Source organism: Orycteropus afer, unplaced genomic scaffold (assembly GCF_000298275.1).
Source record: "Orycteropus afer afer isolate SDZICR_OR568_19922 unplaced genomic scaffold, OryAfe1.0 scaffold00233, whole genome shotgun sequence".
In the NCBI taxonomy this organism is placed as follows: Eukaryota; Metazoa; Chordata; class Mammalia; order Tubulidentata; family Orycteropodidae; genus Orycteropus; species Orycteropus afer.
The window spans coordinates 11,414-35,837 of NW_006921820.1; the positions used below are offsets into that span (position 1 = coordinate 11,414).

The following is a 24,424-nucleotide window of genomic DNA, read 5'->3' on the forward strand; positions in this document are numbered from 1 at the left end:
AAAAAGATCAGGGGAGGGCAGGGCATGGCACCCAGGCTCCGTCCAAGCACACAGAGTGGGATGGAGTTCTTATAGCCCCAGAAGGTAGGTGGGAGCTGGGAATGGAAGAATAAAGAATGATAATAAAAAGGACAAAAGTAATAATAATAGTAGTAGTTTTAAAACAGACAAAAACAAACTAAAAAAAGGAAAAAAAAAAAAAAAAGCTGGACAGGGTGGGGCAGGGTACCCAGGCTCCTTCGGAGCACACAGACTGGGATAGAATTCCTACCAGGCTAGAAGGTGGGTAGGAGTAAGGGATGGCCGCACCTCTGTTCACCAAGAGAGTGTGAGATATAAGAGTAACAAGGGGAATGTTGCACCTTTCCTGTAGTCCGTGCTTCTGGAATGTCCTTGTGGTTCCCAGCAAGCAGAGCCTGTTCTTAAGTCCTTGTAATCTGAGAGAACACTGTTGCTTTAAATATCCAAAATGGTCAAGCTGCTTGTAAACATTCAAAATGGCTGTGTCCTACAGACAGGCAAAAGTCCACAGCTCAGCTCGCCTTCCTCTTCACTGCTTCCCCTTTTATTCCCCAGCCACCAGAGCACTCCTCCACACAGTCTCTGGCTAACAGGGCTGATTTTCAGGTTAATTCTTAGGTCCTACCACCACTTGGCAATATCCAAGCTGTCTGTGCTGTAAGGATCGCTGCCAAACCACAGCTCCGTATGTCTCCTTTTCTGGTATTTTCATGCAAATTCTTCTGCTAGTTGGTGTTTAGTCCACTTCTATATCCTTCCCTTCAAAGCTCACAGGTCCAGGATTATCTTCTGTATCTGTGTTAATTGGTTTCCCTTTTCTTTGTTGAAAACAGTCTGTGCAGTCTTTCAGCCTATTCCGCCATTTTACCAGAACTCCCCATTTTGATTCTTTACAAGCGGCAGCCATTTTGGATATTTAAAGTAACCAAGGGCACAGCCATTTTGAATCTTTACAAGAGGTGGCCATTTTGGATTTTAAAGTAACAGCACTATCATTCGGATTTCAGGGACCTAAGAATTGGCTCTGTTTGCCAAGGATAGCAGGGATAGATGGGAGGCTGACAACGGGAAAGGAGACAGGTAGTGAGTGTGTAAGTGCTGTCAATAGAACACTTAGAATAGAGGAGCACAGCACAGCACCCTGTTTATGTAGATAACATACAAACAAAACAAAGAAAAAAAAAATCGTGGGTAAGTCACTCCAACATACAATCACCAACTCAATATAAACACAAAAATGTCACAATGCCTCAGAGACAACAGAGCATCACAGTGCACACAAAGAAGAAGGATAAAGCAGGAGAAACAATGGACCAGAATACAGATAAAAAACACATCCCTGAGGAAGACGCAGCACTGGAACTCCCTGATAAGGAATTCAAAAGAATTATATTTAGATATTTTCAATGAATCGAGAGACAGATCAAGGAAAACAGTGACAAAATTGAAGAAAACACAGAGAAAATCCTAGAACAATTTCAAAAGACAATACAAGAACAAAATGAAAAATCAGAAATGATACAAAATCTACACACAGAAATCCAGAAGATGAATACTAAACTTTCAGAAATAGATAAGACATTGAATGGGCAAAGGCATAGAATTGAATCAATGGAAAACAGAATTAGTGAGATTGAAGGCAAATACCTTAATACTTCTTTAGAAAGCAATCAGAAAGAAGATGAAAACAAAATGAAGAAAGCATAAGGTTCATATGGGATACCATCAAAAGGAATAACCTACATGTCATTGGAATTCCAGAACAGGAAGAGAAAAAGAAAACCACAGAAAAAATTGTCAAAGATTTGTTGGAAGAAAATTTTCCCAGTATAATGAAAGATGAGGATATATCCATTCAAGAAGTCCAACAAACTACAAACAGGATAGAATCCAAAAGAAAATCACCAAGATATATCATCATCAAACTCATCAAAACCAAAGACAAAGACAGAATCCTGAAAGCAGCACAGGGAAAATGAGAAATTACCTACAAGAGGCAACCAATAATAAGCTCAGATTTCTCGGCAGAAACCATGCAGGTGAGAAGACAGTGGTATGGTATATATATAAAATCCTGAAAGAGAACATTTTCCAACCAAGAATTATGTACCCAGCAAAACTGTCCCTCAAATATGATGGTGAAATTAGAACATTTCCAGATAAGTAGAAATTAAGGGAATTTGTTAAAAACCAACCTTACAAGAGATGTTAACGGGAGTCCTTTGGACAAAGAAGCAACAACAGCAAATAACAACTGACCATTAACACACATGATGACAAAACCCAGAAACCAACCCAGCTATGGAAGTATCCAAAGTAAATAAGCCTACAAAATTGTAAACAGGGAACCAGAGACATCAAATGACAAATGAAGACAACTACAAACCAAAAAGAGGGAAAAAATTGTGTCATTACAGAATTATTAGATGGTAGGGAAGTCAAGACAACTACAAGATAGAACAGACTGTTCTAAACTTGGGAAGAAAAGTATAAATCACAGGGTAACCTCAAAGAAAAATGATAAACCTTCACATCACAATAAAAAAGAGAACCAGCACAAATATTTAGCAAATACTAAAACAATAGCAACAAAGGAAGTGATAACATGACTCATAAACAAGATGAGCTCAGCATAGAAAATTATATGAAACAAAGAAATCAACACCACGAGAAAGCACATAACAAAAATGACAGCAACAAACTCATATAATTACCTATCTGGCAAGGGACTTATCTCTAAGATTTACAGAAAACTCCAACACCTCAACAGCAAAGGAATTAACAATCCAATTGAAAAATGGGCAGAAGACATGAATAGATACTTCACCAAGGAGGATATTCAGGTGGCCAGCAAATATACGAAGAGATGCTCATGATCACTGGCCATTAGAGAGATGCAAATCAAAACAACAACAAGATACCATCTCACCTCAGTACTGATGACAAGATTCAACGAGACAGAAAATAAATGCTGGTGGGGATGTGGAGAGACTGGGACTCTCATACACTGCTGGTGGGACTATGAAGTGATAAAACCACTGTGGAAAGCAGTATGGTGATTCCTTAGAAAGCTGGAATTGAAGATACCATTTGACCCAGCAATCTCATTACTAGGTATATATACTAGAGAAGTGAAAGCCAGGATAGGAACAGAAATATACATACCCATGTTCAATGCAGCACTATTTACAATAGCAAAAAGATGAAAACAACCTATATGCCCATTAGCAGAGAAGTGAATGACCAAACTATGGTACATACATACAATGGAATGCTATGCAGCACTAAAGAATAATGTAGAGTCTGCAAAACACCATATAACATGGATGAACTTGGAAGACATTATGCTGAGTGAAATAAGTCAATCACAGAAGGACAAATATAGTATCAGTTTGTTGTTGTGGAGAGTCAAGGAAAGATTTATGTATTATATATGGAGGGAAACTTTCTTTGTTGGTTGCCAGGGGTAAGGGAAAGGGAGGGAACACTGTAAAAAAAAAAAATGCATTGACCCATGTCACCTTAGTTTTGTGTATTTCACTGTACATAAATTATATTTCAATAAAATGCATTCTTAAAAAATATTAACATTCAATTCATAAAACATGTAAGATAATCAGTTTAGGATGTCATTAAATAATGTTGCTTTATACAATGACTTCACAACTTTTGAAGATACTATATTATCATTATCTTGTGACCAGATAAGGAAATCAATTTTATGTAACACAAGATAAGGTTTAACTGATATTTGCCAGTCAAAAAGTATAATAAAATCTAACTGACCTTCAAGCCTCATTCAACTGAGTCAACAAGGAGCCCATACTTAGCATAAAACTACCCTCTTCCAGCAGGGATCCAGAGTGAGCCTTACAAAGTAGAAAATGTCAGAAAAGACAACTTGAATTCCAGGGAATCTTGCTGCAAAGGAGGGCACAGATAAGGGGTGGTAGGTAGCTGAGGATGTTGGGTCCAGAAGGCAATGGTGTTTAAACAATAGTTTAGCTTAATTAGTAAAGAGTGTCTGCCTTGAGCATTGTGCTCTTTTAAGAACTACTATATGGGATCAAATTGACAACAGCAACTCAAAAGGTCAGATAGGAAACTTAGGGGGGCAGTGAATTTATGTGAACGAGGACGGAACAATTTGGAAGAGAAAGGTGAGAATGAGTGCATAACATTAAGAACGTAATCAGTGTCACTGAATTGTACATGTAGAAACTGTTGAATTGGTCTATGTTCTGCTGTGTATATTCTCAACAACAAATAAATTTAAAGAAAAAAAAAAAAAGAGTCTCAGTCCCCTTCTCCATCTAGAAAGAACAAGAACAAATATTCCTCAACCACTACTATGGACTTTGAGTCAGCTAAGATTAACATCACTTGCCCTTTATTTATGTCAGTCACTACAAGAAGCCCCAGACTAAGAGTTTACCCTTAATGTTTCATATACTAACTCCTGTCACGTCCTGCATACTCCCTATTCTGTACCCATCTCCAACTCCTCCCCAAGCCCTAAACCCTTACACTGTGATTTCTGGAACTCAAAGCCCAGTATCAGCAAACCAAATCCTCTTTAGCTTCCAACTCTTTATTGTCTTGCTCTACCCAAAACCTAGTTATCTCTGAGGACACCTATTCCCCACAGCCCTCTCCAACGACAGCTGCTTTATTCCCCACCATCCTCATAGCATTGGGCCTAGAGGTGGGACTCCTCATTGCCATGTGCAGAAAGTTCTTCCTCCTTCTTCTCTAAAAGCCTTCAGATTTTAATCTCATGTCATTAGATTATGTCACTCATTCATTGCTATGATCACCTACCAATCCCTAGGTCAATCCCCTTTATTTCTCAATGATCTTTAGCTTCTGGGTCATTGTCACTCTCTCCAACACTACTCCTCATCTTAACTCTTAGAGATTTCAGGAGCCTGGCTTCTCAGTTCCTTGAACAACTCTCTTCCAGTCATCCTGTCCTCTATCCTATTTCAGCCACCCATGCTCCTATCCCAAACTCTGCCATTACCAAGAGCTGCAATTCCTCAATAATCTCCATTTCCACAACTCTCTTTCTCTAATCTCTGACCTATCAGCAGCATTTGACAAAGATGATCACTCCTTCCCCACTAAAACACTTCACCTGGCTTACTTACCACTTCTTTTTGGTCTTCATTTTCTTCTTCTCCCCTACCACTTAATGTTAGTGTCAAGGGTTTAGTCCTAAGATTACTTTTTTTATCTACCCTCATACCTTTGGTAATTCATCGTCTCATGGCTTCAAATATCATCTAAATGCAATTGACTCCTATGGCGGTTAAGTTTGTGTGTCAACTTGGCTGGGCCTGGTTGAGTGGCTGGGCAGCTGGATGTAGTATTCCCCATAAGACTGGTAATCAACTCCATGGTGGAATCTACTGTGAGCAACTGAGTAGCTGCCTTTGGGTATGTGGTCTACTTCCTCTATATAAGCAGCAGCTTTGGGAATGGTCTCCAGTTTATGGCACGCTTGAACCCTGCATTAGCCATGTCATTCAGCAGCCTGCCATGCTCTGCCAACATTAGGACTTTCAATGCACTTCAATTAATGGCCTGCCATGTGGTTTGGTAACATTGGGACTGTGCCATTTTATTTGTTGATCTTGGGCTTGTTAGCCTCAGCAGCCAGTAGCTGCCTGAGAAAGAGATGCCTCTAGCTTCAGTGGGGTGGGAGCAAGAGGCAGAGCTGAAGTCCAAGGTTGAGGGGCTTTCACACAGCCCCTAGAGCCTGGCACTTTGAATTTGGACTTCTAGCCTCCTGAACTATAAGAGAATAAACTCCTGTTTGTTCAAGCCATCCCATTTGTGGTATATTCTTGTCAGAGTGGCACTAGGTAACCAGAACGACTCCCAAAGTTAAATCTCCAGCCAAAATGTCTCCAAATTCTATACCACCTGCCAGAACTAACACCTCTACTTGGGTTTCTATTAGACATCTCAAAACTTAACATACCCCAAAAAATAAACTCCTGATCTCTCCCTAGAAACTAATCTACCTGAGGTCATCTTCATTTCAGCTAACAGAAACTTCTTACCAGTTGCTAGGACAAAAACTTTCTCTCATAATCCATATCCAAATCCTGATGGCTCTACCTTCAAATATGTATCTGGAAACTAACCATTTCTTCTACATCTGCTGCTACCCTAGCCCAAACTAGCATCACTTCTCACCTGGGTGACTGAAATAGCTGTCTAGTTGATCTCCCCATTATTGCACTTATATCCTACACTCTAACCTCAACACTGAAACTTAGTGATCCTTTTAAAATATATCAGATCATGTCATTCACTCTTCTGCCCAAACCTTCCAATGGCTCCCCATTTCACTCAGAGAAAAGCAATATCCTTACAATGGTCTACAAGACTCTACCCCTAGTTTTACCTTACTACTTTCCCTTTAACACTCTCCATACTCCCCATTCCAGTAATACTAGTCTCCCTGGTATTCAACAAACATGCCAGACATGCACCTGCCTTAGACATGCCCTTTGCACTACAGTTCTCTTTGCCTGAAATAATATTCCTTGAGATCTCCTCGTGGCTTGTTCCCTTACCTCCTTCAAACCTTTGCTCAAAAGTCTCACTGTAATTTTATTTAAAATTACAATGTACCCTCTGCAACATTCCTCCTTATCTGGCTCTATTTTTCTCCACAGCATTTACTACTCTTTAGAAAGATGAAACAGTCTGCTTCAGTAAAGATTTACAATCTTGAAAACCCAATAGGGTCAGTATGAGTCAGAACAGACTTGATGGCAGTGAGTTTGGGTTTTTTGTGGTTTTTCATTTTTGGGGGAGGACACTATAATATTCAATTTATTATGTTTAATGTATGTTATAAGCAGAAAATGGGACCCCAAAGAAATATTAACTTCCTAATCTCTAGAAACTATGAACATTACCTTACGGGGCAAAAAAAGTAAATATCACATTATATGGCAAAAGATGTGGTAACATTAAAGATCTTGACAGGAAGCTTATCCTGGATTATCTGATAGGCACTAAAATGCTGTCACATGCATTCTCATTACTGGCATGGAGACTGTGATGTGAAGACAGAGGCAGAGATTAGAGTGACGCAGGCACAAACTAAGGAATGAATGCCAGGGCAGCCACCAGAAGCTGGAAGAATCAAAGAACAGACTCTCCCCCAGGGCTCCTGGATGGAATGTGGTCCTGCCAACACCTTCATTTCAGGCCTTCAAAACTGTAAGAGAATAAATTTCTCTTGTTTTAAGCCACCAACTTTATGGTAATTTGTTATAGCAGGCACAGGAAACTAATAAACTAATAATAATGTTTATTAGTAAACATTATTACTAATAAACTAATGTTTGTCCCATACAACTAGAAATATAAGTTCCACAAAGGCAGAAATTTCTGTTTATTTTATTCACTGCTATTTCCCTAGCACCAATACAGTGCCTGCCACAAGGTAGATACTCAGTAAATATTTGTTGAATGAATGAATGAAATAAGCATCCTAAATCATATATCACCATCTAATTAGTCAGTATAATCCTCTCTTCACACAAAACCATTACTGTTTCTATGGGTACACATATAATAGAAAAGCTGAGGAAAAGCTTAGGAAGTTATACACAAAACTCTTAAAAAGGAAAGAAGAGACAAAATTAGGGCTGATGGTCAGAGAGGACTTCAGCCTTATATCTATAGTGTTTTAGTATTATAAAAGAAGAATATATTTAGTAGTTATGTGGTTAAAAAGTAATCTAAAATATTTTAAATAACAGGTCTCCTATAAATGGTTAACTACAATTTTTAAAATAATTTTAAATGTCTATTTATATGAGGGACCAGACAATGTTTTGTTCTTTTGTACATAGGTCACTATGAATAGTCAGAACCAACTTGACAGCATCTAACAACAACAAGAACAACAACAGCTTATATGAGACATGTATATTAGACCACCAATAATGAGAAAAACCAGGGCACTCCTGAATCTCAAGTAGGCACTGAAACTGACATTTACTTTTTTAAAAAATGAAAAAAAAATTACTAGGATTTGGCAAATATAAGAGTGTCATGCAAACATGAAAAAAGAATGAAGACATCTTTTTCTTGCTTAGATGAATTCTGTAACATTTATTTGGAGGCCTCTTTTCAAAGAGAAAAGCAGAAAACTACAGAAAATTAAATGATTTGCAACCTTGAGTGACTTATATATAAATAAAATAATGAATAAAAAATATTTCCAACAAAAAGGGAACATTCTACTAAGGAATATAATTTTACCTGCAGCATGTAGTTGATCCGCCAAGTCATATAACAACTTAAAGTTTTCTCCACTCTTCAAACCCCGACCTCATTAAAAAAGATTAAAAAACCAAATTAGGCAAATATAAACTCCATTTCGATACTCTGTATACCTGAGTGAATTTTACTATTACATAATTGCCACATCAAGCATACCATCTCCTCTATAAAGTCTTCCCTGATGCTACTCCTGTGCTTGCCCTTTCTCTTGTACTTCTACAGAACACTCAGCATTATTGTAATTAACTAGTTGTGTAATAAACTAATTTTGCAATTATTTTTTTATAATTATTATTATTATTGTAGTTTGGGTGAAAATTTACAGAGCAAATTAGTTTTCCATTCAACAATTTATACATATTTTGTTTCATGCGATTCCCTCAATGTAACAGTATTCTTCCCACTTCCTCCTGTAATTAGGCTTTAATACATACAAAGATCTTTAACTGCAGAGTCCACATCTATCATGGTCACTGCTATATCCACAGTACTTAAAAAATTCCTTACACATAGCAGTTGCTCCATAAATACTGGTTCAATGACTGAATGAAGTTATTATTTCAGTGTAAGTTACACTACCAAACTTTAAACTTCTTAAAAGCAAGAATACTCTGCCTTTTCATCTTTGTTTCTCCAGCACTTTTTATAGGGCCTGGACAGAACCGACACTCAATAAGCATTTCTCAAATGAATGAATAAATAAATGGGTCAGATATATCTGACTACTGAATTATTTCTTTTCAATCCCCCTAGCAATACAAGGCTGTTTGGAAACTTAATTATTTTGTTTGATTTGATTATATTTAATTTGGAAAGATTTTAAAATCATCCCAATAAGTGGTCCTTTTAATTAATTATTTTAATAAAGAGCATGATATAAAAGAAGTCAAACAGAAAAATAATAGGGAATAAATAAAACCAGAAGCTGGTTCTTTTATAAAATTAATGAACTTTTAACTAGACTGAGAAATGAAAAAAAAAAAGATACAAATAACCAACCTAAGTGAAAGAGGAGACATGACAACTGATCCAATAGAAATGAAGAGAATTATGACAGAATATTATGAACAACTGTATGGCAACAAACTGGACAATCTACATGAAATGGACAAATTCTTAGCAGCACAAAACCAACCCAAACTGACTCAAGAGGAAATAGAAAGGCTCCACAGACCCATAACAAGTGAAGAGAGCAAATCAGTGATCAAAAACTAGTCCAGATGGCTTCATTGGGGAATTCTACCAAACACTTAGAGAAGAATTTACATCAGTATTGTTTAAACCCTTCCAAAAGATACAGAAGGAAGGAATACTCCCTAATTCACTCTATGAAGCAGACATAAGCCTGATAATCAAAATCAGAAAAAGACACCCAGGACGAGACAGGATGGGATGGGACAGGGAAACGGGGACACAGAAAATAACAAATGCTGGCAAGGATGTGGGGAAATTAGAATCCTTATCCATTGCCAGTGGGAACACAAAATGGTATAGCTGTTATGGAAAACAGTGTGGTGGTTTCTCAACAAACTAAAACTAGAACTCCCATTAAAAAAAAAAAAAACTCACTGCCATCAAATCAAATCCAACTCATAGCGACCCCTCCTTGAGTTTCCAAGGCTGTATCACTACAGAAATAGATTGCCTAATCATCTGGTAGCATAGTGCCTAAGGCACTTGACTGCTAACCAGAAGGCTGGTGGTTCAAACCCACCAGCCACTCCCCAGAAGGAAGGTTGGACAATCTTGGATACTACCTTGGAAACCCAAGGAGGGGTCACTATGAGTCGGGTCCGACTCAATGGCACATAACAACAACAACACAATCATCCTTCTGAGGAGTGGCTGGTGGGTTTGAACCACTCCTCAGAAGGAAGATTAGGCAATCTATTTCCATAGAGATACCACCTTGGAAAATCAAGGAGAGGTCACTATGAGTCAGTGAGTTTGGTTTTTGGTTTATGTACCTACTTCTCATATTTGGGAGGGAGGGAATCTGTGCTTCTCTGGAATAATACTAATAAAACCAAAGTTTACAAGTTTATATTATCTTTTAAAATTCATAAATTACAGTATTCCACTTACCACCAGATACCACCACTTTGGCACCAGTTAGTTCAGGTCGATCACTTTTTGTTAATTTCTGCTCAAGCCATTCTGATATCCCCACTGGTGAAGTACTTGATGCTGAACACATTGATACAAAACAAAACAATGTCTGTGATTCAAAGTTCTACAATGGCAATTACTTTTAAGAGAAATACAGAAATACATATTTCTATGAATTTTTGTTAGTTATTTTGAATTTTCTGGGTTCTTCATCACAATTTCTCTGATTTGTAAAGAGGTTATATTCCAGAATTTACCTCATTAGTTGTACGACTTTTGAAATGTTATTTAATTCTCTGAGTCTAGCTGTAAACCTAGGATAATCCCCTCCCTATTAACTTCAAGTAAGATACTGTATATGTTAAAATATAACACTCTCTATACAGTTACTATTATTACATTATTCTATTAAACTGAATCTCCCAAGTATTGTGGAAATAATGAGAAGAGAATAAAAAACCTAACATCAATAAAACAGATTAACCTTAATGTGTCCACTTTCCCCTACCTCCTTGATCCACCAAAGCAACTATGATGATACCAAAAATTATGTGAAAAAGACGTAAGTTATATATATTTCCTATTATTTATATAAGCTTAGGAATATCATTTAGATTGAGCTTTTAAATACTTTGCATTAGGAATTTAACTGGAACTCATTTCTAATATAATATAACCTGGATTTAAAAAGAAGAAATTAACACTCACCCTTTTCTGAACTGGCACTTCCTCCACTTATTGCGGCAGCTTCAAAAGATGTTCCTCGGACAGAAAACACCTTGACTTTCTCATCACACTTCACTGTACATAAAGCATTTCCTATAATACACAATTTACTTTAAGAAAACAGAATTCTTCAAAAAGTAACAAAACATGTATTCCTTTGAGGCTCAAAATTTACTTCACTAAGACAAGGTAAGAAAAAACTGTATACTAGTTGTTTTCTAACTTTACCAAGTATAGAAAAAAGAGAACCATTAACAGTGTGTCAGTGGATATTTGTATAACCCTGGAGGTCTTTAAAAATAGGACAGGTGCTGACCTGGGAATAAAAAAACTGAAACAGGGGGACACAATAATCACGTACCAAAAACAAACAAACAAACCAGCTGCTTTCAAGTTGATTCCAATTCATAGCAACCCTGCAGGACTGCACAGAACTGCCACATAGGGTTTCCAAAGCTGTAATCTTTACAGAAGCAGACTATAACATCTTTCTCCCATGGACCAGCCAGTGATTTAAACTGCCTACCTTTTGGTTAGCAGCAGAGCACTTTATCCACTGTGCAACCAGGGCCATAACAGTGAAGAAACATAACAGTGGATATTTGTCTAACCATGGAAGTCGTTAAAAATAAAACAGGTGTTGACCTTCCTGGAAGCAAAAAAACTGGAAAATGCAGATACCTTAGTGTAAGTACACTAAGTAAGGTACACTTTGCTTAAAAGAAACATAAACAAAGCTTCCTTATCAATAATAAGAAGAAGAAGCCACAATCAGTAACTCAACAATATGAACTGTAACAAGTTAATAAGAATAAAGCTACTTGTATCCTATGGGAGAAAAATATGTGATAACATGATAGGGCATAAAGGGCAGGAAGTGTGGATGTGCCAAGATTTTAAAAGGGTTTGAGGCATCTCTTATGGATTAGCAATCACATTAAGAGTGACCTAAACAGTGACCAAATATTTCTCCTCAAACATTACTGAAGATAAAAGGCTTGATTTGAGAATTGACCATTTATACTGAAATACACAACTTTAATCAGAAAGAGCAAAGAGTTCACTGCCTTCTCCAGCCCCACTGGAGACCAGTATGCTTAGCAAGAGATCAATCAACTCAAGGGACACTGAAATTCTTAATGCAGATGGAAACAGGAGAAAAGACTGAGAATACTATTCTAAAAAAGCTTTGCTTTTCCAGGTACTACTTCTAAAATATATTAAACTAGTGAATCTAATTTTTATTGACCTTTGGAAAAATCTCACTGCAAACTGAATGACCAGGTAGGAAAGAACTGTGCTCCAGATCTATCAGAAGGAACGCTGTCATGGTTCAGAAGCAATTCTAAGACTTAAGATGTTTCCCAGAAACCTTTAAGATGGTCCACTTAAAGTAACTACATAGCTTGTTTTAAAATCCTATTTCCAAGATTAAATTCTGCTTTTTAAATTTACTAAGATTTAACACATTGATTAATTATCTACTTTGGGTACTCACCTGCATAAATTGTTCTCACAAATGTGTCAGGTGACTTGATTGCAATGATGTCAGAAATTGGGGCAACATCAAGTTTGGCTGCTACTCTGGGCAAAAGATTCTAAAAGCAAAATAAGGAGTGAATTATATACATACACATACATGCTGACTGATGTTTACAAACTATCAGCCATGTCATTCTCTAAATGCATATTCTATAGAGATGTCAATTTAAATAATTTATATTTCATATTCATCCTTATCCTTAGACAAACCACAACTTCAAGCACAGCTTTTTTAATAGCCTTTGAGATTAAATGAAAGTCTACTATTATTCTAACTACATCAGGAGTTTTATGAGTTTTATGTAAGGATTACATTCAAAAACCCTGTGTGGCATTTCTGTCACATGCAGTCACTATGAGTCGAAAACGACCTGATGACATCTAACGACAACAATAAGTAAACCTCCTTAACTCAGTACGTTGAATTATGAGATATGTTTGCTTTAATGAATGCCACTAAAAAGTGTGAGAGTAATGGATAACTGATTTAAATAAAGATAGAAAAAATATTTAGAAGAGTAGCAAGTTCAGTATTCTCAAATACTGAAAGATTATACTTGTGTATATTTACTTAAGGAGCCTTGGTGGTGCAGTGGTTAGATACTTGGCTACTAACCAAAAGGCTATAAACCTCAATCCAACAGAGTTAATTCTTGCTTTACAAATTCTGACCATTATATGAGTTCAAGAGAAAATACCTTTTGAATATTTTCAAACCCATTGGCTGCTCTGCTTCCGAAAAGATTACAGCCTTGGAAACCCTATGGGGCAGTTGTCCTCTGTCCCATAGGGTCACTATAAGTCCAAATCAACTCAACAGCAATGGGTTTGTGTTTTGGTTATATTTACTTAATATAAATAAAACAATTTTGAAGCAGGTATTTTCACCTTTTGTTTAAACTGATACAGTAAAAAACTCAAAATTAACTGAAATGTCCATCAATTAGAAATAGGTGATATAAATTATAGTTCATCTACATAATGGAATACTATGTATCCCTTTCCCCACAAAAAAAGAGAGAGAGAGAGAGAGAGAGAGAGAATGAGTAAGGTAAAGAATAGCCTGTATAGTATGTATGAAGTGATTAACAATATACTTATATGCCTTTCCTTGTATAAGCATTTAAGTGCTGGTGGCATAGTGCCTAAGGCATTTCACTGTTAACCAGAAGGCTGGCAGTTCAAACCCACCAGCCACTCCTCAGAAGGAAGGTTGGCTAATCTACTTCCGTAGTGATAACACCTCGGAAACCCAAGGAGGGGTTGCTATGAGTCAGATCCGACTCGACGGCAGTGAGTTTGTTTTTTTGTTTGAGGAACAGATACATGTGGTAACTTTGCTCTCAGTGGCTGGGGTCCTAGGGAGAGCCACTCTTTCCCCACATCTCAGTTACCTCACCTCACATTGAGGGGAAGAGAATCCCTATCCTTCTAGTCTAAAATTCTATGACTCAAGTGTTCTAAAACAGAGGATAGTCAGTTAGTGAAGACTGACATATACATACTTTTTGGATTCAAAGGTACTCTTAGATGATGACATTAATCTAAACTATATAATCACAAAAAGTAAAGTGTTGCTTTTAGCATACAAATAGAAAAGATGAATTCTATACTGCTTTGTCCACAAAGCTTACTCCATCTCACCTCCTAAACTTGGTACATGGCAGTGCCTTCTGTGGGTACACTCTCAAATTCCCTTTCCCCTACAACTCCAAACCCTCTGCTCTCTAAGAATTATCCCAGATTATCTTCTAATTACTCCTTTATTCTGCATCCTCCTACACATATGTACATTATATGAATTGGTACTAACATGTTAACATTTTACAATAATTTTTAATATACGTTATATGACTTCAATTAGATTTTTAAGTATCTTGAGGGCAAAGGTTTTGTTTCTTCTATTTCTTTTATGTCCCCAATTCCAAACTATATCTGATAAATACTTCTATATAAAGCAATGCTAACAAGTGTGGAAAGTCTAAGCCAATTTCTCTCCTGCCCCTTTTCCAATAGAAAAAGATTTCTAATTTCCAGTTTATCGATATTTACATAATGTAGCAATCCTTTGTCAACCATGGTAGAAAAGCCAATGAAAAGTAAAACCACAATTATAAAAATAATTAAGATTCTGCGATAATTAAGAGTTATGTGTCAACTTGGCTGGACCACAACTCTGTGTGGTTTAAGCAATTATGATGTGGGTTATTCCCATGATGGGATCAGATGTATATGTTTTGAGCAGCCAATCCATTGGAAGGGAGTTTCCCTAGGGGCATGGCCTGCTTCCAATATATTTATGGACATCCTGGGAAAAGAGACACTTTTCTGTGGATTGGGATCCTGTTGTGCTGCCTACAACTGTCCGTGAGCTAGCAATCCACCCACCATTCAGCCTGGAGATCTTGGATTCGTCATTCATTGGAGTCAACAGCGAGTATACTGCCTGCCAACCTTGAGCTCATCAGTCCCTGCAGGAACATGAGTCAGGAAAAGCCTCCAGCTTGACGCCTGATTCAAAAACTTCGGACTAGCCAGCTTCTATAAGTGTATGAGCCATTTTCCTAAGATGAAATTCTATTTCTCTATATGTATATATAAGCTTTACTGGTTTTGCTTCTCTAGAGAACCCAACTTAACACAGATTCAATAGGAAAAAAAAAGGGGGGGGGGATTAAAATACAGTCCTAATACATAGGTTTAGAAGATACCTACTTCCACAACAAACCAGATTTGTCAGTGTTGAAAACCTGCTTCAGTGAGTAAAGTTTTTCCTGAGCCACCTTCTCTAACTATTCAAGAGATACTACTGGGATATTATTATCTAGCTGAGCTGATTCTCTCATAAATGTTTATGTGCCTCTTTTTAAAGTTATAAAATTTTCTAAACTGCTTGAAATTTAATGCCTTTTGACATTTCATTACCCTCTGTTTTATTCTGGGAGCTCTGGTGGTGTAGTGACTAAGGCATATGACTGCTAACCAGAAGGCTGGTGGTTCAAACCCACCAGCCCCTCTTTGGAAGGAAATTTGGGCAATCTACTTCCGTAGTGATACCACCTCGGAAACCCAAACAGGGGTTGCTATGAATCAGATCCGACTCAAAGGCAATGAGTTTGGGGGTTTTTTGATTTGTTTTGTTTTAGCACATCTTGAAAAAAAAAATTACCATGGTACTTACCAAAACCAAAGCCACTGCCATGGAGTCGGATCTGACTCAGCGACCCCTCCTTGGGTGTCCAAGGCAGTATCACTATGGAAGTAGATTGCCCAATCTTCCTTCTGAGGAGTGGCTGGTGGGTTTGAACCACCAGCCTTCTAGTTAGCAGTCACATGCCTTAGGCACTACACCATCTAAGTCTGGTCTTCCATCTAAATGCTCTGAAAGGGTAGATGATAAATGGATATATCTCTACACTATCCAAAAGACTGAACCACATGGGAGGAGAAGTGATAACTGTCATTGTGTTCCTTTCATCTTTGCAGATTTAAAAATCCTTGCATCCCAATATAAAAGTGTGTTATCTCAAAATCAGTGCTGACAAAGGACTGCCACAGAGCAAAATGTTTACCTTCATCTAATGGACTCTCATTCCAAACCCATTCAGAGGCTGCAGCATCACTTATTATTATGTGATCCATACAGCACAACAAAGTAATCAAGACCAGATTATTAAAATCTGGCAAATGAGACTCAACTAACACCCTTCTTTTGTCTAATAGTCTTTCAGGTGAACTGTCACCACAGAAACTGCAGACCCATGAAATTGTTTAAATCATTCAAAATAGAATAAAAATTCTCAGAGATGAAATGGTCCATAAAGATCTTCTAATTCAATGTTCATCTAATGCAGTAATCCTTTTTACAGTATCCCAGAGTACAGTAAATAGTTGGCTGTCAAGCCTCTGACTTAACCATTTCCAGGGAAAGAGAAATCTATCCCAGAGAAAATGATTCCAGATTTTAACATCTCTAAAACTCGGAAGGAAGGCTGGGCAATCTACTTCCATAGTGATACTGCCTGGAAACCCAAGGAGGGGTCACTATGAGTCTGGTCCGACTCGACGGCACATAACAACAACAACAATTGGTAGATGTTAGACATCACCTGGTGAAACTCCATCATTTTACATATAAGAAAAACAAACTTCAGAAAGGTAAACGACTAGCCCAATGTCATATATATCTATGGAACCATCTTTAGTACCTATCAGTTACTAAACCCCATACAAAAATGGAGTAATTTATGGTAGCCTGCAATGTGACAACCTTATAGAAGAATAATTGTCCATTAAACCTGTATGTTTACACTGTAGGTTGAAAATTCTGTTATTGCCTAGAAAGTCATCTTAAGTCATTCATTTAGACTAGTCTAAAATGAAAAATTTTCATGAGTTCAAACTGAAAATTCTAGAGGTTAAAAACAAACTTTTCCAATATCTTTAACTGATTTCTGCTTTAGCATAGCCATGTCAGTCATATTACCATCTTCTATTTCCTCGTCTAACCGCCATACAATTTACACAGGTAACTGTACAAAGTCCCTACAAGGTTTGTAGTGATTCCTCATGCCTAGAAGGAATACTGGACCCCAGAAAAATATTCACCAAATACCCTTTACCAAGGAAAAAGACCAATATATGTAACCTATTACTGCCGCTCAATAGGAGTAGCAGCTGATGAAAGAGAGCATATCTTATTTCCCAAATTCATACTGAAAAATTAACTGCAATGGAATTATGAATTTAAAAGGGAAAAAATCAAATCAAGAAAATTAATAGAAGAAATAAAAATGAATGGTAAGTATATGAAAAGATGTTCAGTCTTACTAACAATCAGAGAAATGCAAATTTAATAAGCAAGATGTAATTTTCCACCCATAAGACAGAGGAAAAAAATGTTAAAATGTGTAATACCAGTTACTACCAGGACTGTCTCATATACAACTGGTGGAGCACAAATTTAAGTATCCTTTTAAGAGCCATTTAGCAGTATATATCAAAATGTTAACTGCACCTAGTCTTTTTTTAAAAATGCATTTTATTGAAATATAATTTATGTACAGTGAAATACACAAAACTAAAGTGACATGGATCAATGCATTTTTTTTTTCAGGTTCCCTCCCTCTCCCCTCTCACCCCTGGCAAACAACAAAGAAAGTTTCCCTCCATATATAAACTTTTCCTTGACCCTCCACAACAATGAGCTAATACTGTATTTTTCTTTTTGTGATTGAGTTATTTCACTCAGCATAATGTCCTCCAAGTTCATCCATATAATGTGGTGTTTTGCAGACTCTATATTATTCTTTAGTGCTGCACAGGATTCCATTATGTGTAGGTACCATAGTTTGGTCATCCACTCTTCCGCTATAAATCTTGGAGATAAGTCCCTTGACAGATATGTAATTATCGGCAAATATGAAATTGTTGTTGTCATTTTTGTTATGTGCTTTTTCGTGGTGTCAATTTCTTTGTTCCGTATCATTTTCTACACTGAGCTCATTTTTGTTTATGAATCGTGTTATCACTTCATTACTATTGTTTTAGTATTTGCTTAATATTTATGCTGGCCCTCTTTTTAGATGTGAAGGTTTATCATTTTTCTTTGTTGGTTTTTCTTTTGTTGAGTTGGTTTCTGGGTTATATTATCATGTGTGGTAATGGTCAATTGTTGTTGGCTGTTGTTGCTTCTCTGTCCAAAGGGTTCCATTTAGCATCTCATGTAAGGTTGGTCTGGTTTTAACAAATTCCCTTAATTTCTGCTTATCTGGAAATGCCCTAATTTCACCATCATATTTGAGGGACAATTTTGCTGGGTACATAATTCTTGGTTGGAAATTTTTCTCTTTCAGGGTTTTCTGTATGCCATCCCATTGCCTTCTCGCTTACGTGGTTTCTACTGAGAAATCAAAGCTTATAATTACTGCTTGTCCTTTGTAAGTAACTTTTCATTTTTCCTGTGCTGCTCTCATGATTCTTTCTTTGCCTTTGGTTTTGGTGAGTTTGATGATGACATATGTGAGTGATTTTTTGGGGGGATCTATCCTGTTTGGGGTTTGTTGGACTTCCTGAATGGATATATTTTCATCTTTCAACATACCAGGAAAATTCTCCTCCAACAAATCTTCGACAATTTTCTCTGTGGTTTTATTTTTCTCTTCCTGTTCTGGAATTCCGATTACACTTAGGTTATTCTTTTTGATTGTATCCCACATGAATCTTACGCTTTCTTCATTTTGTTTTGATCTTTTTTTCTGATTGATCTCTTTCCAAAGAAGTGTTCAGGTATTTGCCTTCAATCTCATTAATTCTGTCTTCCATTGACTCAATTCTGCTCCTTTGCCCATTCAATGTCTTATCTATTTCTGAAAATTTGGTATTAATCTTCTGGATTTCTATGTGTAGATTTTGTATCATTTCTTATTTTTCATTGACTTTGTCATTTTGTTCTTGTACTGTCTTTCGAAATTGTTCTAGGGTTTTCTTTGTGTTTTCCCTGATCTGTCTCTCAACTCGTTGAAGATACCTAAATATAATTCTTTTGAATTCCTTATCAGGGAGTTCCAATGCTGCATCTTCCTCAGGGATGTGCTTGGGGTCTGTATCCTGGTCCCTTGTTCCTCCTGCTTTATCTTGCTTCTTTGTGTGGACTGTGATGCTCTGTTTTCTCTGAGGCACTGTGACATTTTTGTGTTTATACTGAATTGGTGATTGGATGGTGGAGTGAATTACCCACGATTTTCATTTTGTTTGTTTGTTTGTTTGTTTTTGTATGTTATCTATGCAAGCAGGGTACTGTGCTCCTCTATACGCTAGTTGACAGCACTTATAGATTTACCACCTGTCTCTTTTCCTGTTGTCAGCCATTCGTATGTGCCTGCTGACATCGGCAAACAGAACCTGTTCTTAGTGCCCTGGAATCCAAATGAGAATGCTATCACTTTAAAATCCAAAATGGCTGCCACTTGTAAAGATTCAAAATGGCTCCACCCTCAGTCACTTTAAATATCCAAAATGGCCTCTGCTTGTAAATATTCAAAATGGCTGTGCCCTTGGTCACTTTAAGTATCCAAAATGGCTGCCACGTGTAAACAATCAAAATGGCTGTGCCCTCTGGACAGCGGAAAGCCGACAGCTCAGGTTGTCTCCCTCCTAGCTGCTTCCCTTCCTAGTCATAGGCCACCAGCGCAGTTGTCCCTGCAGCCTTTAGTGACCATGGCTGATCTTTAGGTCAATTCTCAGGTCCCAACACCACTTGGAAATATTTAGGCTGTTGGTCCTGTCAGAATAGCTGACAGTCCGCAGCTCTGACTGTCTCTGTACTCACTGTTTTCATTCAGGTTTTTCCCCTAGTTGGTGCCTAATCCACTTCTGTATAGTTCCTTTCAAAGCTCAGGGTTCCAGGATTATCTTCTGTACCTCTGTCAATTGGTTTTTCTTTCCTTGTTGAAGAGGGTCTGTGTCACTTGTCTGTCTATTCCTCCATCTTACCGGAAGTCTCTGTGTTGCACATAGTCTTTGCTTAGTTATTTTACTTCTAGAAATCTACTGTAATTAATACTTGCACTTGTATAGCCCAAAGATGTCTATAAGTGCAAAAAAAAATTTTTTTTCAAATTTTTATTGTGATTTGGGTAAAAGTTTACAGAGCACATTAATTTTTCATACAGTGGCTCACATATACTTTGTCTTATGACATTGACTACAATTTCCCACAATGCAACAACTCCCCTCCCAATTCTTCCCCATAGTTACCTCTTCCCTGTGTCCTTCCCTCCCATGCACTCCTGCTCCCCGAGCTGTCTCCCTGTGCATACACAGCCCTTTTATTCTCCCATGATTGATTGCTCTAAGGAGTGTATCTACCTAATGTAAATGTTCAGCTCATATGCCTATCTTTTGTTTGGGTGGAGGCAACAGGAGTAAGTTCAGTTCTAGATTCAATTCTAGACCTAAAGGGCAGCTAGGGGCAGTAGTCTCAGGGGTTCCACCAGGCTCTATCAGACCAGCAAACCTGGTGCCTTTTTTTCTATATATAAGTGCAAAAAAAATTAAACAACATAATTGTCCATCCTTGGTTAAATATGGAATATTATACAGCTTTGAAAAATGAAATAGACATATTATGAGCTACTATCGTCAAGACATGGTCAAACCACAAGTCACAAAACAATTCATGCTATACTATCATATCTTAGAAGTAAAAAAAATACTTGTACATGCATTATAATTTTAAAATCCATAGAAAGAAGCCTAAAAGAACATACAGTTGTTAAGAGTTGTAGTTCTGAAGAGGAAGAGTGAATTGGGAATAAAAAAGGAGACTTTGATACTTAGCTCTGCATACTTATATTTTGTATGCATCCTTTACAATAAATATGTATTTGTGTACACCTTACTTTATAATTTTAAAAAGTAAAAATAAAAACTAAAGACTGCAGCTTATTAGAAACAGAATAAAAGAAAAAAGAGTGAGAATAATATTCATGGCTAGAGAAAGAATAAGACCCACTGACAAGATTTCTTGTCTTAAGCTCCTCCCATCCCCCCCTTTTTAAAACATCATGTGGACTACTACCCATCTGCTAGCACATTCCTGTTTCAGATATATCAGGATGCACATGATCAGATTACAGCTTTCTTTACCCTGAGGATATCTTCCACAACCATTTGCCCTTCCCAAATCCCCCAAGTATAAAGGATTTACCCTTTCTAAATATTCATCAACTACACAAATAAGCCATCTCTTAAGAAGGATTACTTATACAGCAAACACATACAGAGTTCAGCAAAGATCATTTTAAAATAGGTTAAATAGAGTTATCTCCACAACAAAATTGGAAAACCTGGAAGTGGCATTTTGACAAATTAAAACAAAATCTTGAAAAAACAGAGTTTTTCTCTGTAACCAGATATGAAAACCTGGAAATAGCACTTTAACAAATAATGACAAAATCTTGAAAGAACAAATTTTAGCAAAACTATTAATTCAGAATACTCAGGACCGGCTATCTAAATAAAGTGTTGTACATTTTTAGCACAGTGAAATCGAGCCTTTCAGAGTAGTGACATCAGATTCCACATGCTCAATCGTCTCACCTTTCCAAAGGCAGATGCTCCAGCACAGATGTGTGTGTAATTGAACTGCTTCTGAGTTGCCAAAATCAATGGTGTCAGTTCCTCTGAGAATTAAACACATTTGATAAATACATTTCATAATATCCTTATATTCATATGTTTAAGAATAATTTAGACACATTTTTTTCCATTGGAAAATCTCACCTGGAAGGAACCCTTTGTAGGCATCATGCTGGGCCACCAGAACTTTTGCTACACCTGCTACTTTGCAAAGATCCTGTGCCACCTGTGATTAAAAGAGTTTTTAATCATCCATCTAATAGACAGATACAAATAGAGCCAACCATGACAAATATAATGGCCAACTTTTGAAAAGTCTTACTAGAAAAAAGGCTACTTAAGAAGAAAAAAAAAAATTCTTTAACAAAGGAAATCTTTTGCCAACTGATCTTACTACCAATTTACCTTACACAGGCCTAGTACAGGTTTTTCAGCAAAAATTCCTGCCAAACTCAACATGATTTTCCATTCTAATTTAGTTGTAAATTGTGCCCTTTGTTTTTGGCTTAATGTAACTATAAATTTATCATTTTAGAAATGATGAAACTGAGACAATGGTTTGGTTCTCTCTCACACAACAACACAGCCAATACTTTTAGGTTTAGGGTTTCCTACAGATGAAGAACAGGCTTAATCATGCTACTTTACAGGCCACTATACTTTATTCTAAGGCTGGCGGTTCAAACCCACCAGCCACTCCTTGGAAGGAAGGTTGGGCAATCCTACTTCCATAGTGATACTGCCTCGGAAACCCAAGGAGGGGTCACTATGAGTCGGGGTCGACTCGACGGCACATAACGACAACAACAACAACATACTTTATTCTGCTGATCTTCAAATTAGTGCACTTGGGCAATAGAGAAAATTTTATGTAATAGCCCATTGTCACCACTGATTTCTTGTACATGTACACATATTTACATATGAAAAAGCAAAATTTCTATTTTAATTCCTCATTTTTCATGTTTATAATCAGGATAGTATTTTGAAAAAGCTTTCCAACCACTAAGATTTTCTGTATACAGAAGGCAATTAGAAGTCTCCTTACCCACCAGCTACTCTTGTAGGAGGAAGATGAGGCAATCTGCTTCTATAAAGATTTACACCTTTGGAAACCCTATGGGTCACTATGAGTTGGAATCAACTCTACAGCCATGGGTTTGGTTTTGGTTTAAGTAATTACAGAATACCGGTTTCTGCTTGGAGCTCTGATGATGTAGTGGTTAAAGCATTTGGCTGCTAACCAAAAGGTCAACAGTTCAAACCCATCAACCACTCTGAAGGAGAAAGATGAGGCAATCTGCTTCCGTAAATATTTACAGCCTTCGAAACCCTATGGAGCAGTCCTACTCTGTCCTATAGGGTTACTAAGAGTCAGAACTGACTTGACAGCAGTGGATTTGGTTTCTGCTTTAGTGGATCATGTCAGTTGTATCAACATCTTCTATTTCCTTGTCTACCTCCATGTTGATTCACTGATGACTTGGCATAAAAGGCTGAGGCTCCTATCCCCCTCCATAGACTGTAAAGTTGCAACAGTATTCAACGAAGAGAAGATGCAGTACAGAAGTACATCTACTGAACCGTGCAAGATTTAAAACAAGTCTTCACTGGCAGACTAACTCATACCACAGAAGCCCTCACTGACCATCACCACTTTATTATGTAAGAATTTCTATTTGGCTTCTCTAACTTGAAGAGAATGCCTAATTAAGACATCCCAATTAACTCCTAAGAAGCTATACAGGAGGCTATGATACAAAACGGAACAGAATCTTGCCATCAAAACTACCTTTTTTTATTGTTAAAAACTTTTGGCATGGCCAACAAACATATGAAGAAATGCTCACGATCATTAGCTATTAGAGAGATGCAAATCAAAACAACAATGAGGTACCATCTTGCTCCAGCACTAGTAGCAAAGTTCAACAAGACAGAAAATAACATGCTGACGAGGTTGTGGAGAGATTGGGACTCTCATACACTGCTGGTGGGATTGTAAAATGGTACAACCATTGTGTAAAGCAGTATGGCGATTCCTTCAAAAGTTGGAATTAAAAATGCCATTTGACCCAGACATCCCATTACTAGGTATATACTCTAAAGAAGCGAGAGCCATGACAAGAACAGATATATGCACACCCATATTAATCGCAGCACTATTTACAATAGCCAAAAGATGGAAACAACCTAGATGTCCATCAACTGAGGAATGGATAACCAAACTATGGTACAAACACACAATGGAATACTATGAAATGCTAAAGAATAATGTAGAATCTGCAAAACACCGCATAACATGGATGAACTTGGAGGACATTCTGAGTGAAATAAGTCAATCACAAAAGGACAAATATTGTACTAGTCCATTATTGTAAAAGTTAAGGAAAGGTTTATCTATTGAAGGGAATTTTCTTTGCTGATTACCAGGGGTGGGAGGGGAGGGGAAGGAACACTGTTAAGATAGATAGAGATAAATATTGATTTGGGTGAAGAGAAGGGCAATGTACCAAATATGAGTGACCAATATGGCAGCATTGAGGATGAGAAAGACATAGAGAGGTACATGGGA

At 37.2% G+C, this 24,424-nt stretch overlaps 1 protein-coding gene across 1 annotated transcript in view; it reads right to left on the bottom strand.

The window, feature by feature from the left end:
• Positions 1 to 24,424, bottom strand: part of ETFA (electron transfer flavoprotein subunit alpha) — a gene marked incomplete at its 3' end in the record, with an annotated part of 72,395 nt that overhangs the window by 3,928 nt on the left and 44,043 nt on the right. The window contains exons 6-11 of the mRNA XM_042782064.1: positions 21,997 to 22,078; positions 21,814 to 21,896; positions 12,668 to 12,767; positions 11,152 to 11,262; positions 10,420 to 10,521; positions 8,314 to 8,382 (exon numbers count right to left, since the gene is read on the bottom strand). Coding sequence (XP_042637998.1) covers positions 8,314 to 8,382; positions 10,420 to 10,521; positions 11,152 to 11,262; positions 12,668 to 12,767; positions 21,814 to 21,896; positions 21,997 to 22,078 — 547 coding nt within the window. The remainder of the gene's footprint in view (positions 1 to 8,313; positions 8,383 to 10,419; positions 10,522 to 11,151; positions 11,263 to 12,667; positions 12,768 to 21,813; positions 21,897 to 21,996; positions 22,079 to 24,424) is intronic.